This window comes from Crassostrea angulata, unplaced genomic scaffold (genome assembly GCF_025612915.1).
Source record: "Crassostrea angulata isolate pt1a10 unplaced genomic scaffold, ASM2561291v2 HiC_scaffold_98, whole genome shotgun sequence".
Lineage (NCBI taxonomy): Eukaryota > Metazoa > Mollusca > Bivalvia > Ostreida > Ostreidae > Magallana > Magallana angulata.
The window spans coordinates 107,439-123,240 of NW_026441653.1; the positions used below are offsets into that span (position 1 = coordinate 107,439).

The 15,802-nt window shown below is 33.6% G+C and overlaps 1 protein-coding gene and 1 pseudogene across 1 annotated transcript; both read left to right on the forward strand.

Moving 5' to 3' along the window:
- Nucleotides 1-251: 251 nt before the first annotated feature.
- On the forward strand, nucleotides 252-1,584 carry LOC128169100 (uncharacterized; annotated as a pseudogene).
- A 1,572-nt stretch (nucleotides 1,585-3,156) lies between these two features.
- Nucleotides 3,157-9,886, forward strand: LOC128169121 (uncharacterized). The gene is made up of 6 exons (XM_052835286.1): nucleotides 3,157-3,538; nucleotides 4,328-4,406; nucleotides 7,009-7,112; nucleotides 7,610-7,738; nucleotides 8,843-9,088; nucleotides 9,598-9,886. The coding sequence occupies exons 1-6, from the start codon at nucleotides 3,214-3,216 to the stop codon at nucleotides 9,810-9,812; spliced, it is 1,098 nt and encodes a 365-aa protein (XP_052691246.1). The 5' UTR covers nucleotides 3,157-3,213; the 3' UTR covers nucleotides 9,813-9,886.
- The last annotated feature ends 5,916 nt before the right edge of the window (nucleotides 9,887-15,802 follow it).

Below are 15,802 nucleotides of genomic sequence, written 5' to 3' on the forward strand. Positions count from 1 at the left end.
TCAGAAAAGCAAGCATAGATAGTTTAATTCCTTGAAAGCAGTACAAACTGTTAAATGCCACCGGTCGTAAGTATTTTATTTTACGGAGTTGCGTTCCTTTCTCTTCAAAAGTATTTTAACATTTATAATACATAAAAACTCAAAAAAATGGCAAACACACACAAACGCTTAAACACACACACGACAAGAGGATGTATATCAATGTAAATAATACGAATATTGAATTGTTATCTGAATATATTTTGTAGATAATGGACACAGTATTCCAAATGACCGAAGAGGGAAAAAAAATCAGAAATGATTTTTTCAATCCTACAACAAACACCATGGCTGACGCATCGTCACTATCTAACAACATGCGACTGTCGCTTGACCCGGTCCAAGTAAAAAGCGTAAGTGTAAATATCATTTGCGTCGTTGTCTGTTTTAAGTATGTACAAGTGAGTACTATTCTAATAACTGATTTTAGATTGGTTAGACGGGAGTGGTGGCGACCGGTTCGCAAAGGAGGGAAGTACAGCTCTCTATGGACGGTCGGTCTGCTCTCCTTACGTTCTCGGCTAAGGAGACGGACCTTGAAGTCGTTGCTGGTGACATGTATATTGTCCGCAACATAGTCCCCAGTAACGACTTCAATAAGCAGAGGTGTTACGTGTCCACCCCTTTGACAAAGTTCGAGGTAAAATGCATACACTGTCTCGTTAGAATATTTTTGTCATCAAAAAAGTCATTGTAAAATTAATACATATAGACAAAAGTATTGCTTTAAAATAAAATATATTCTATTAGTTTAAGTACAAATTTAAAATACTTTAAACGAATTTCGAATTCTTCATCTTAAGATGCTATGTTGATGCCTCATCGGACTGTAATATTGATTGATGTTGATTTATAATTGCAGGCATATGAATGCACAGAGCTGACTCTCCAAGAACCATTTGAGGGGGGGGGGGGGGGGTTGAGGCGGTGTCTTTTACCAGGTACTACTTTCTTTTTCTCTAGCAACATTTTTGCCTTTCTATTTTTTTAAATGCATTTACCGTTTTAATATACTATAAAAATAATGCTGATCTTTATTACATTAATAATGTTTATCGTTTTAATTTGTTTTAATAACATTGCCCTTGCCATGACACCTTTTTATGTTTGTCAAAGTAAAGTATTCAAATGATATTAAGAGAGCTTATTAAAATATCTCATTTAAATGATTTAATTTCACTTAACATGTAAAAAAAAAAATAAACATAAACCAATTGTCTACATCCATGTACTATCAAACTGATATTTATGAATTTGTTATTGTAGCAAACTCATTGAAATTAACGAAAGGACTCTAACGATATCAAACGATAATCTTGCGACGATGTTCCCTAACAAACAATTCAGACCGGTACAGGTTACCGGTCTGAAAAGAAATGGAGAGATTTGTGAAATGTAAGTTAAATTTATTATCTTTAATCATTTTAAAAAAAAACTATGTGATATTTCGCCTGCTTTATTAATTTGTAAATGAATTTCTAATAATCATATTTTTCTTTTCAGAGATGTGAAGGCCAAGATGCGAGGAACTGTGAGAGTCATTAAAGTACCTTGATCCTAGTAGGAAAGGCGGGGGGGGGGGGTAAATTCGGCTATTTAAGTTCGGTTACTTTCAAAACAAAACATGCAAAATCATTTTAGACAATATTTCTATTAAAATATTTGGTGTTTTTTTTCCATACTGTTTCCCCTATTTTGTTAATGTTTATCTTTGCATTTTAAGTTTCAGTCAAAAAAGTCCATCATAAGTTTGCATACTAAGATCAGGGTACTTTAAAATGTATGTATGAGTGAGTGAGTGAATGAGAAGACACTATTTATGAATTTGAAAATAAAATAATGAAAAAACCTGAATTATATATTTTTGGGGTGAATTTGAGAAGGCATTCCTGGGTTCCCCGCCGGTCAAGCAGTATACTAGTATCGACCGAGGCTGATTTAGGTACTTGACCAAGGTATTAGTGGTATAAACATTTGGTATAAATTTCATATAAATCCGTCAAAATTTGTAGGCATGAGAGGGCTTACAAGGTCAATTTATGGATATAACAGAGTCATTATTGTGGTCAAAGTCCCATAACTCCAACAAAAAGTATCGCAAATGCTGATTATCGAACTTGACCAAAGTTATAGTGGTATAAACATTTGGTATAAATCTAATGAAAATCCGTCAAAATTTGTAGACATGAGAGCGCTACCAAGGTCAATTTTTGGATAAAACGGAGTCATTATTGTGGTCAAAGTCCCATAACTCCAACAAAAAGCATCGACCAATGCTCGAACTTGACCAAAGTATAAGTGGTATAAACACTTGGCATGAATTTAATGAAAATCCGTCAAAATTTGTAGGCATGAGAGCGCTTACAAGGTCAATTTTTGGATAAAACGGAGTCATTATTGGGGTCAAAGTCCCATAACTACAACAAAAAGTATCGACCAATGCTGATTTTCGAACTTGACCAAAGTATTAGTAGTATAAACATTTGGTATAAATTTGATGAAAATCCGTCAAAATTTGTAGGCATGAGAGCGCTTACAAAAAAGTGTGACGGACGGACACACGGACGCACGGACGGACGCCCGGCATTTCTATGTCCCCGCTCCGCGTTGCGGCGGGGGACAAAAATGACACCCCGAATCAAACGCCAAGAGTTCGGCCTGCTAGTTAATAGGATGGAAGAGCAGTTTTAAAAAGTAAAACGTGACGGACGGACCAGGGAAACAACAATATACCCGAATTTTCTTTAGAAAGTGCAGGTATAATCAGGGAGCTGATACTTTATACCTGTATAGATGTAGCTGTATTGTGAAACTTTTAAAACCAATTAGTTTGTTGCATCACTGAGTTTTTCATTTCATATATTATTTAAAGTAGATATCTTCCTCAAGTGGCTTTGTTCAACCACAATGACGTTTATTGATTAAAGTAAATGAAAACGATACTGTCATTTTCACCTTTGCATGTTTTTGAATATTTATGAAATATTCTTTTGAACATTTCATGCTTACCATTAGTCTACATATCAAGAACGTTTTTAAAAAATCAATAGTAATACAAAATCTAACTGGATCACATTTTTCTTAAGTGCGCAATTCAAGTTCGTCAAGGTACGAAAAACTACTTTAAAATTGTTCAAAGTACAAAACACTATTTTACATGAAACCTTATCCTACATGTACATTGCAATGCAACTATCTAAAATCTTCAGATATCCGTGGTATTTATTCAGTATCCTTGTGTCGTGTTATGGCAGTCTTAAAACGGGCTTCTCTCTACTTCAGCATGGACACAGACTGGACGGGAAACTAATCCAATCCTTTGCGGAACTCAGTTTTCTTGACTGTGTGACGGAATGTATGATGACACCTCGGTGTAAATCTGTCAATTATTTCAAAGGGGCTAATTTCTGTGAAAGCAATTACGAAAATAAGACGACAGCAGAAAAAAGGTACATGGAGAGTGCTGGTTGGGTGTACAGTGAAAAGGTGCACTGGCCTACGGTAAATGTGTTAGAATCCTTAATAACAACTATCTTTACTATGCCTCAAGATATTTATGCAGCAAGACACATTTTCTTAGATTATTCGATATTATAAACAAATCAGGGGTCAAACGATGTTTATTCAAACGCCTTTTCTAAGCTTGTAAGTTTTCAATACACGGCTTAAAAACATAGCTGAACAGACATGAAAGTAGCATGCTGTATTTTAAAATCTCCGTAAAAATTCTACAATGTCATTTTGGATTTTTCCCGATTTCATTGATTTCAATTGCACTTCTTACACAGGTATGCTTATTTTTATTAAAATCGTCAAAATATGCTGCCTAAATATTATGGACAGAACAGAGCTTGATTATGCATGTAGTGTATGGTCTTTGCCACTATTTTAAAATCATTTAGATCTTTTAAAATTATTTATTTTCTTGACAAGATAACCCAAAATATCTATTAAACATTCAATTGATTTTAAAATCTCCGTTGTGGTTTGAATTGTTCTTTGAAATCTACTGTGTTTGACAAACTGTCCGACAAATATGCTCGCATATATTTTCCATCCAAATTCATTATTGCAATAACCATATGAGAAAAACTGGTTTTCTGCTAATTGGAAGTGTTTAAGATGTTGATTGAGATTTCATTAGGTGATTATATCTGCCGCAATAAAAAGACTGGGTTATTCAAAACAGATGATTTACTTTTTGAGTATTACAACGCATCTGGAAAAAAAATACTAAATTTGACCCAACTTGAGACTTAAAAATAAATACCTGAAACTTTCTAATTTTAACCTTCGCTGACCGTGTGCTCAGCTTGCGTTCTTCGTTTAGTTATGCGAGTTGCTTTAGACATTGATTTGAGTTTCACGTGATTGCAATATTGTCTACAATTTGTGACAGTGGTATTTACGCCGTAAGAAACAAGAGGCTCAGAGGCCACATCGCTCACCTGAGCAACAATTGCCTTAACTCTGATCAAATTAGCATTACAGTATCAAAATATCTTGACAATTAAGTACAGTAGATCTTGCTAAAAAAAATTGAAAATCTGCCAATTTTTATCCACATCTTATTTGTCGGTAAATACCAAGCCCCTTTTGTCGTTGTACCTGTAAGAAGATTTTTCTCTATTCCTATATACCCCCCCCCCCTCCCAATTTCGTGGCCCCACTTTTTTCTAGGGAATCATGGTTTCATTAAACTTAAATCTGCATAACCTGTGCTTTTACAGTAAGTACTGAGTTTTGGACAGAAATTTCCAGAAGATTTTTAAAGATTTTCTCTATATATTCCTATGTAAAATTCATCCCCCATTGTGGCCTCACCCTACCCCTGGACTATTATTTAAACAAACTCGAATCTATACGATGCTTTCCTGGCCTAATAGGTTTGAGAAGATTTTAAAGGTTTTCTCTATATATAAAAATTTATCCTCCATTGTGGCCCCGCCCTACCCCAGAGACCATGAATTGAACAAACTTAAATCTACATTATCTGAGGATGGTTACACGCAAATTTGAGCTGTCTTGGCCAAATAGTTTTTAAAAGAATTTTTTAAAAGATTTTCTCTATATATTCCTGTTTAAAAATTTATCCCCCAATTGGGGCCCAACCCTACCCCCAGGGAACATGATTTGAAAAAACTTGAATCTACACTATCTGAGGATGCTTCCACTCAAATTTGAGTTTCCTGGCCATATAGTTTTTGAGAAAAAGATTTTTAAAGATTTGTTCTATATATTCCTATGTAAAACTTGATCCCTCTATGGTGCCCCCCCCCCCCCCCCCCGCTCCCCCAGGGACCATGATTTTAACAAACTTGAATCTACACTATCTGAGGATGATTCCATTTTAATTTGAGCTTTTCTGGCCTCATAGTGTTTAAGAAGAAGATTTTTAAAGATTTTCTCTAATATTCCTTTGTAAAACTTGATCCCCCTATTGTGGCCCCACCCTACCCCCGGGAACCAAGATTTGAACTAAATTGAATCACACTACCTGAGGATGCTTCCATCTTAATTTGAACTTTCCTGGTCTAATAGTTTTTGAGAAGATTTTTAAAGATTTTCTCTACATATTCCTATGTATAAATCCATTCCCCTATTGCAGCCCCACCATACCCCCAGGAACTATGATTTGATTAAACTTGAATTTACAGTATCGGAGGATGCTTCCATTTTAAATTAAGCTTTTCTGGCCGAACAGTTTTTGAGAAAAAAATTTTTTGAAAAATACTAACAAATTTTCAGTAATTCTCAATTACCTTCCCTTTGAAGAGGGCGTGTGCATTTGAACAAACTTAAATCTCCTTTACCTAGTGATGCTTTGTGTCAAATTTGGTTGAAATCTGCCCAGTGGTTCTTGAGAAGACGAAGAAAATGTCAAAAGTTTACAACGACAACGACGACGACAGACAACGGACAAATTTTGATCAGAAAAGCACACTTTAGCTTTCAGCTCAGGTGAGCTAAAAAAAACTGGAATTAATCGATGCCTGTAGTGAGAAATACGAGGGTTCTCGTCGTATGCATCCATAGAGAGTGCATCCTCAAAATATAAATAAATTATCTCTTGAAAACATCAGGTTTCACCGAGAGGCCGCTTGTCGCGCTGCAGTATTTACATTTTCTTGTGCGGCTATAAGGCGGAATGGAAACTCAATATTTATGTGTTTGCCCAACGAATAATTCTATTTTCTAAGCTTATCAAAACTTCGTTTTTTATTTGATATATATGAAATATGTACAAATCTTATTAAACTTATTAAACATAGTTTTAATATCTTGGGTTTGTGCGGTACCAGGATCCTTTACGTTTTAAATGTTACGAAAAAAGTGTGTAGTCATTTATTAAAGTGAGAGTTTTAAATAGACGATAACATTAAAGAAGTGAATAATTAGGAATGTCAAAAACAAGATTTTTTGATAAATGAATAAAAAAAATTTCTGTTTATATTTCGCGTCGAATGAAACCATAAAAAAATGATTTGATAAGCAATAATGCACGTTTTCATAAAGAAAATGAAACTTCATACGAATAAAAGATTTACGAGTCATGGAGGTTTTTGGAAATTATAACGTTACATTTACTTTTTATGATTGTATTTACGCAAATCAAAACGAAACAAGCAGCAGCTCCAGAAATTAACAGGAACTAAGTGTGTAGAAGCTAGAGGCCAAAAAAGAAAATGATAAATGTACTGCAAAGGTTCATAAAGAAAATTATTTTAATTGTGTGATAACAAAAAAATATCAGTAAAGAGATACACTTTGATTAAAAACGTCTTAACCGATCTAATTATAAAACGTTACATATTAAATGGCTAAACATTTTGCAAAAAAATATTTCTAAAAAATGTCGGTACATGGTCAAAATAAATTTGTTCATTATTAGAAATGTTAACTTTAAACAATGCGCACGCCTTATGATTACAAAGACTGATGATTCAAGAGCTGGTTTAATTATGGTAGGATCTGGCTGGAGCTTGTTCAAACTCAACCTGTCAAATCAGCGAGAAATGTAGACACAAGAGATATTCTGAAGATAAATTCTTTGAATGTGTTTATAATATTCTATGTTTTAGATACAAATAAAAATCAACACGAGTAAATAATTTGGCAATTTTTTAACCAAAGAAAGTTGTCTTTTATTAAAGAATTTACTTTCCAATAACAAATTTATAAATGCCCATTTTTTTTGGGAAAAGGTGATCTTTGTTTTATTTTAATATACTTGCAGATATGAAAATTGTTTGATACAAATTGTAATATATAATTTATCCCAGATAAAGATTCTTACAAGAGACTGAATAGGTTGACGACTATTTCGCATGATCTTTTAAGAAAGAAGCTCTGATGTATGATAAATTGTTATAATATTCCAAGTGTCAATCTATGATCAATAAGTATTTGAAATATCATTATACTTTTGACTCTAGTCTGGTATATTTTATTAACCTTGATATTTATCTACAAAATTTCAACGTTAAAACTTATCGTTTACGATATACCCTTTATTTATAAGATTGTGGAATACCCGATAAAAAAGGAATAGATTTGAGTAAAGCAAAACGTGAGGACGCCATTGGTATACACAGGAGGATACACGCCTCGTGTGCTGACGGATACTCCCAGTCTGGTTCAGGACGACTGATCTGTCAGTCAAACGGAGAGTGGAAATACGACATTGTCTGTGAAGAAGGTTAATTATTCATGTTTTTTTCTTGTTTTAATTGCATTGTACCTTTTCATATCACAAATGCTGAATCACGTTTACGGCGCCAGCAATGTCAACACTTATGCGAAGTGCAATGAATTTTAAATCAAGCATCAAGTTTGCAATAAGTGACTTAAATCAAATACTCAAAGTACATATACCTGGGCTTATTTGATGTGTAATGAAAACGTTTACATGATATGACATTACTACAAACTAAATAGACAGATCGAGTCATTATTAAAGAATTAACTGAGTTTATAAGCATGTTTAAATATATTTATATTGACGTTGTAAATGTAATGCTTAGTAAATCGTGCGGGTGTAAGAGATTTAACACCCTTATTGAGATTAACTGTTTTATTATATAAATACATAAGACATAATGTAACATTTACTTGAAAATTATGTGTGGATATCTACTTCACATGAAATCGATTCCTATTTGCAGTTTTTATAAAATCGTTATGCCGAAAATGTGTAATATTTTCATAGAAAATACTACTTTCTTTAGCCTCTGTACAATAATGGTATTTTAAAATACTAATGTTAGAATTCAAGTAACCTATGTTACCTGTTAACAAGTCTTCCTTTAAAAAAATCAGGTCACCATGTTTTAAATCAGAACAAAAAAATCAAACGCATATATTATTGTTCTACTAGATGTAAACCGTGGTACCAATTATGGCGGGTGTTTTAAAAATAAAGTCGAAAAATAAAATTAATGGTATTATTTTTAGGGTGTGTGGTAAACTGATAAATTAGATAATGTTTTACACGTTTTAAAAAAGAAGGATTTTTTTCTCTTTCAGAGTACAAACTAGGGGTGTATCAATTATTCAGTGCACAAGTCCACATTGAGCAGCATACTTATAATGTCCACACACACACACAGAAAGAAAGGGAGAGAGAGCAATTATATATTTTTTTCTCCACACAATATTATACTGTACACATCAAAAGGTCATCAACTTTTTAGTATTTGAGTAATAGATCTGAAAGCTAATAACTTTTCTATTTTTTTACGGTTAGTGTATTGTATTTTCTCAATATTATCACTTAGTATCTTCAGTGTTGTTATGTTGACAGCTGCTTCCAACCTTGCATTGAATAAACCTGCAACACAGTCATCAACGTTTACAAGGCCAGAAGCTGGACTGAACTACTCTGCCAATTTGGCAGTTGATGGTAACAACGGTACAGACCAGGTCGTAGACAAGTGTTCACACACAGAGGATGGAGACACAAACCCGTGGTGGTCGGTGGATCTGCAGGCTATTTATACCATTAAATCTGTCAGAATATTCAATAGAGGAATTGACAAGTGGGGAGTAGGTAAGGGTACACAGTAACACTGTACAACGAACTACCGGTATAGTCTACAAGTAACGACATTCACAGGGCGAAAAACCATCTTTAAGCAAGTCCTTAAAGGTGGCTTAAAGGTGACTTAAAGGAGCTTAAAGGCTATACAACCTTTAAGCCGCCTTTAAGTCACCTTTAAGCAAGTGCTTATAGGTCCTCAATGTCCAAACTTCTTTAAGCCACCTTTAAGCCACCTTAAAAGCACCTTTAAGTGACATTTACGCTCTCTTTACACTGCCTTTACACTGTCTTTAAGTGGCCTTTAAGTCAATATTGTACAAGTAACGACATTGTAAAACGACGTCAAGTAGAGTATTACAGCTTTGATTACATCCGTGAAAATAAAACGGGGAAAACCCCTTAATCTCCTACTATTTTATTTTTAGGATAAAAAAAAGGAAAATAATGGAATTTATGCAGTTTTCTGAATTATTAGTTTACAATTTCACAAATAATATATGTGGATTTTTTTTAATTAGATGTGTCCGACAGGCTGCAGAATGTCACCGTCATTGTAGGGCAGACAGAATCAGATGTCAACACTCCCTGTGGTTTCTTTGCTGGTCCCGGAACTCTGTCACAGCTGGTCGTCATCGACTGTCAGACATCACCACAGGGGAGATTTGTAAAGATCTCCATAATCACTGAGCATCTCACTCTTTGTGAAGTTGAAGTGTTTGGATACTCTGTCTAATTATTATTGCTGATATCTTTTATCTGAATGATTCTCTTTCCTTCTAATCAATTTCTAGTATATAGATGTTCAGGTGAGGTTAATGCAAAACTCTTTATTTAATGATTGCTTTGTTTAATTATAAGACTGCGTGCAGTTGATATAAAATGTAAAGCTTTTTATAAACTATTATCGGGATACAGTGGAGCCTCAGATATCCGGACGCCAGATAACCGGACGCTTCACTTACCGGTCGATTTTTATTGGAAACGGAATTTTTACATAATAATTTGTCTCGTTTATCCGGAATTCCGCGTTCCGGATCCGGACGGTCAAATTTTACCACATAATACAGTTTTCCTTTAAATTTTACCTCATTTAACCGGACGGTCACATTTAAGTGTTCGGGGGCACAAAAGTTTTTTATGAGCAAGTGCAAATTGGTGTAAAAACATCTGACACTGGTTGTTGGTTTTAAACAATGCCTTCGTCCGGTAATCGGGGTCACCTGTGTCACGCTATGTACTCGCCCGAGGATATTACGATAACCATGGATGCGACATGTTTAATTGTCGCCATTTAACTTATGAACTGTTATTGTTTGATTAAAATGTCATGAAAATTGTTTAATTTGTGTTTAAAAAAGTCATCTATTGATTGAATTAAAATTCTATTAATCGTAGTGTGATTAGATCGTTCGTACGCCTATTCATTTTAAAACGTAATTGAAATGAAATATTTGATAATTTGAGTTCTGTTTACGATAGTTATTAAGACCGCTTGGGATGTTCAGGGTATCGACATGAATTTTATAGCGTGTGTTCAATAAACAGTGTAATAATAATTTATGCCAAACATGGCGTGGATGAGTGTTCACGCTACTTGTAAAAATCGCTTGGGTGCAATTAACTCTATAGAAAGATGGATACGTAAAATTAGCTTGGGTAAGTTATGTCAATGAAAAAATAGCATGGACAATTATCAATAAGGGAATATATACAGATTTTCACCCATTTTCAATCATCAAATGTTGAGCAGCTTCAAACATGTCAACACCACCGGCCATGAGAGCGAGAGTTGCGATCACCGCTAGCTTGAAGAAAAAGATTTGTCAGCGTAAAGTGGAACACCGACTTTCTTCTCTTCGCTTTGTTATGCGAATGTAATTAAATTATCGGTTTAATACAGTGATTGTTATGTACATGTACATGTGTTGCATTGAATAATGTAGTGCTAAGTTTCCTGTGGAAAAAACATACCTTAAATAATGTTTTTAACAATATTTTGTTTTGTTAATTTAAAAAAAATCTAAACTTTTTTTGTAGTGCTTATGGCTATCAAAATAAAATATTTAATTGTATAATTAATTTATGAGTTATGTTTCCATAAATATTAAAGGTAAATATCACAATTCAGATATCCGGACGCTTCACCTATCTGGACGATTTGGCCTTGGGACAAAAGTGTCCGGATAAGTGAGGCTCCACTGTATTTGATTCAATATTTCATAATTAACTTGAATAATAATTAAACAGTATGTGTTAAGTTTTAATTTGTTGCTGTCTTGTTTGGGGTCAATAAAATATCTGCAGTTATGTTGTTTTTCTTTTTAACCGCATGCTTCGATTTTTTGGCTATAACAGTATCAAACAATTTCAAAATTGATCTCTTTTCTATTTAAAAAAATAATGTCATTTCTTCCAGTCAGTAAAAACGAAAGAAATTAGTCACCACGTACATGTGCATGTATATAAAATCAATTTCAATTTAGAGTTTTATTACTGTCCGCTCCTAATAAAATTCAGCCGCTTTGTGTTTGCAGTTTTTTAAATTTCAATTTTTTAGAACAAGTTAAGAAAAGGGATTCAGTAAAGTTTTGGAAACAGTACATACAAAAATTTAAAAAGATTTTGTTAAACATTTTAGCATGGTATCAAGTTAATGTGAAGAAGTGTTAATTCCCGTGCTTGCGCGAGATATCAAGTAGTTCTTCGTAAAATGTCAAAGTAAATAAAGCATTTGTTTTGAAATTAATATATGCGCTTAAAACCAGCAAGTTCTTCTTGGCTGGATGCAAAAATATCTACTGATATGTCTCAGATCTTCAACTTCTAAAATGTTTATCTTCTTTCCTGATACAAATGATTCCCCATGCTCGGTAGTTCGAGACATAAAAAGTCAAAATACATGTACTAACCGACAATTTAACTAATAAATATTTACCTAAAATGTTTGTTTACAATGTTAAATAGATTAATTTGAAAGACTATATTTAGATAAAATAAACCGTATCCAAAAAAAAACAACAACAAAAAACAAGGTACAAACTAAAGACCTTGTATGAATATGTCTAACTTATTAAAACTCAAATGTTACATAACAAGGATACATTGAATCCATAAAAATTACTATCATCTTACCAAAGAACAAGCGTTCTGAGAGTATTGCATTAGCAATACACGTCCCCTACCGGTTTGTTGAAATTGTGTTATGCAGAATATCGAACCCGAACATTAAAAAATTGGTATATAAAAAATTAATTTTCTCGAAAATATGTCAACCAGACGCTACGAAAGTGTAAACTTGATCTGTAGTTTGACATTTTGAAGCTGTTCAGCAAAATTCATATTATTCCTCAAACGCATAAAGAAAAAAAAGTGTGGAAAACTGAAGTTGGACAGACAGACGGACAGACATACGGAGCGACTGACGGACTGACGGACGCAGAGGAAAGCTATAGTCCCCTCCGGTGAAAACCAGTAGGGGACTAATAACTAGAATTTGTATTGTAACTTGGTTAATATTGTAATCTTGCACACAATATACCCCATTTAATAGCTATAGATGAAGAATTAAGATTCCTCTGGATCACTAATTTGACAGCTAGCAATGCAGAACTGCCAGGACAGAATATGTAATAACCGATTTAAGGTGATATAAGACACTTGTCAATATTTATGTGGATAAAAATGCGTTATAATCAAAATTCTTTCATGACGATGTTTTATAATTTTAAAATTTTACAATACATGTATTTGGCCAATTTTTTTTTTAAACTTAAATAAAATATAGAAAAGCTCCAGCAGGATTTGAACTCTCTACTTACGGACATTTAGTTAACGCACTAACCCATCGATCTTCACTGTTGGGTAACATTATTTATTTATTTTTTTTATTTTTTTTTTTGGGGGGGGGGGGGGGTATTATATTCATAGTTTATTGTTTATTTCAATAGGGAGTGCATTACAATATGCAGGTATCCTGTACCACCTTAAGACTGAAATGTGTCCTTTACATAGCTATTTACCTAATAAAATAGTGCAACAGGTTTTGAAGATTTAAGTCCTAAATATACATGCATGTTACAAATAACTGATCTCTGTTTGAAGTAAGAACACAGGTCTGCAGGCCGCATTAGCGGGTACTAGTTTTACCCAGCTCTTTGGTTAGATGGGTTTCACGTGGTGTACATACCAGTATGTGTTTTCCATATGCAGAAAAGCATTAATTACCATGCATAAACGTGTCTTTTGTGATGATCAGCTTAATGGATTCATATTGTGTTCTAATTGGATTATCATTATGATGTTGAACAACACAGGTAAGCATAAAACATGTAGTAGCACAATATCATGAGACACCGGTATACATAAGTTTTACTTTCACTTTCTAAATATGTGATCTCCGTATCATCATCTTTTGATATTTAAATAAGGTTATCATCGTTACCTATACTGTCGCATTTGAACAGTTGCTTAATTTTTTTTTTTCATTTGTCAGACTTGCACTATTGAGTTGACCCCATATTGACACTGTGACTCTGTGTATTATATGTATGTTATTGTAGAGTCATGTTAATACGAGCTATAATATGAAGGAAGGGGTCTTTTTTTCTTAATTTATGATGATGCATCAAATATAATGTAGGCTATGACCCTTTGGAATTGTCCAGTGAAACAGGAAAATACCAAGTATCTTGAAACCTGTTGAGATCTCCACCCCTAAACCATAGGCCATATATCATAATTCTTGTTTCTAATGTAGGCCATATATCATAATTCTTGTTTCTAATGTGTACATGACCCTCAGAAGTTGTCTTTAACCCAATTTATAAAGCAGTTTTCAAGATCGTACTGTGCATTTAGAGAAACATACCAATCAAGAAATGATTTAAAATTTGCTACTGTACACATGTAAGCATGTACAAAGACTCCGAATCTTTAGAACCAGGTAATTTTTTTGGAGGGGAGGGGTTGGAAAATAGGCATTTGATTTAATCATTTATTGTAAAATAATTAAACCTGAATATTATTTTGTTATTGATCTTTAGGTAAAAAAAAAGACTTCTGATCATATCTCCGTCAATAGATCATTTGTCTATTAAGTGTTATGTGATGTTTTTAAAACATATTAAGGAACAATTTTTTTACCAGTTTATCAACTTTTTTTAGATCCCAAATTATATTTTGATTTTGATAGATCATTCAACAATTAAGAAAAGTGTAAATGTAATTTTTTTAAATATTTTTTAGGATTAATAAATGCAAGTTTTTTGGGTTTTTTTTCTAAGAAAAATGTCATTTTATTAACAGTTTAATGAGGGATACATGCATCTATCAAGAAATTTTTTCCAGGGGGGGGGGGGGCGGCAACAGTTATTTGAGATTCCGGGGGGGGGGGGGGGGGGTCCGAGGCATATTTTTGGCAATGTATGTTATTTGGAAATTTTGAATTTTGATGGGGGTTTTGCCCCCCCCCCCCCCTCCCCCCGACCCATTTCTAGATCCGCGCATGGGATAACTGTATATTTACTGCTACTATTTCAATACAAGAAATAAATTTAATTTTTCAAAACCTTATTGCACATCTTTAGGACAGTCCCTGTCATATCACAAGATATAATATGTCTATTCATTAAATCATTAGATGAGTTCTGGGATCTAGGTTTTTTTGGGAGAGATAAATGTCAATTTTCTGCTACTATTTGACTCCCTGGTGAAATTTTAATTAAAAACCTTAATACACAAACACCTTTAGGACAGTTCCAATCATATCCCAAGATATATGTCTATTCATTAAATCATAAGAGGAGTTTTGGGATCTAGGTGGGTTTGGTAGTGATAAACGTCAATTTTCTGCTACTATTTGACTCCCTGGATGAAATTTTAAATTTTTAAAACCTTATTGCGCATCTATAGAGCAGCCCCAATCACACCCCAAGAGATGACGTAGCTACTCCAAAAGTTGTAAGAGAAGTTCTGGGAACCATATTTTTTTGGCAAAAAATCCCCAGAATAAATTAAAAAAAAATGAAACCTGATCACACTTCAAAATGACACCCCAGTCATATTCTTGAAGATCATTTGGCTACTGCAAAAATGTTGACGTTTTTGAAACCAGATTTTTTGTCCAAAAATTTTTTAAGCCACCAAATGACTCCAAGCAGAGATTTTCGAAACCTGATTGCCCACGTATAGGACACCCCAAAACATATCCAAGAGATGTTTTTTATCGTTGAAAATGTTGGAAGAGGTCGAGTTTTTATGGAAAAACGTCATTTTTTACCAATGTTTCGACCCCCAGGACTACCAGAGAGTTTTTGAAACATTTTTACAAAACAAAATGACACCGTAAATCAAGCTCAAAGAGTTCAGTTTGGTGGTTTGTAAGATGTAAGAACAGTTTTAGAAAGTAAAACGTGACAGACAGACAGATGTAACAAGGCAACAACATGATACTCGAACTCTCTTTAGAACGTGCGGGTATAAAAATAGAAATAAAAAGGTGCATTGTTGACAAAAATAAGCTGAGGCTACAGATAGGAATTTGTTTTAGCAAATGACAAGAAAAACTTTCCATTTTACTGTGAAATGGAGGAAATCATTCGAAAAGATCATGCTGTTTCCCCAATGAAAATGAACAATGAAAAAGTACTAAATTTAATGTAAATATACTTTTTGAATTTTTACATCTGAGACCTGACCAAATTTAACAAAAATGTGTGCTGCAAA

Coding starts and splice junctions, on each gene's coding strand:
- LOC128169121 (XM_052835286.1), top strand. CDS start 3,214: ATGTACATTGCAATGCAACTATCTAAAATCTTCAGATATCCGTGGTAT. Junction 7,113..7,609: donor GAATGTGTTTATAATATTCT/ATGTTTTAGATA, acceptor GTAAAGCAAAAC/GTGAGGACGCCATTGGTATA. Junction 7,739..8,842: donor CGACATTGTCTGTGAAGAAG/GTTAATTATTCA, acceptor TTATGTTGACAG/CTGCTTCCAACCTTGCATTG.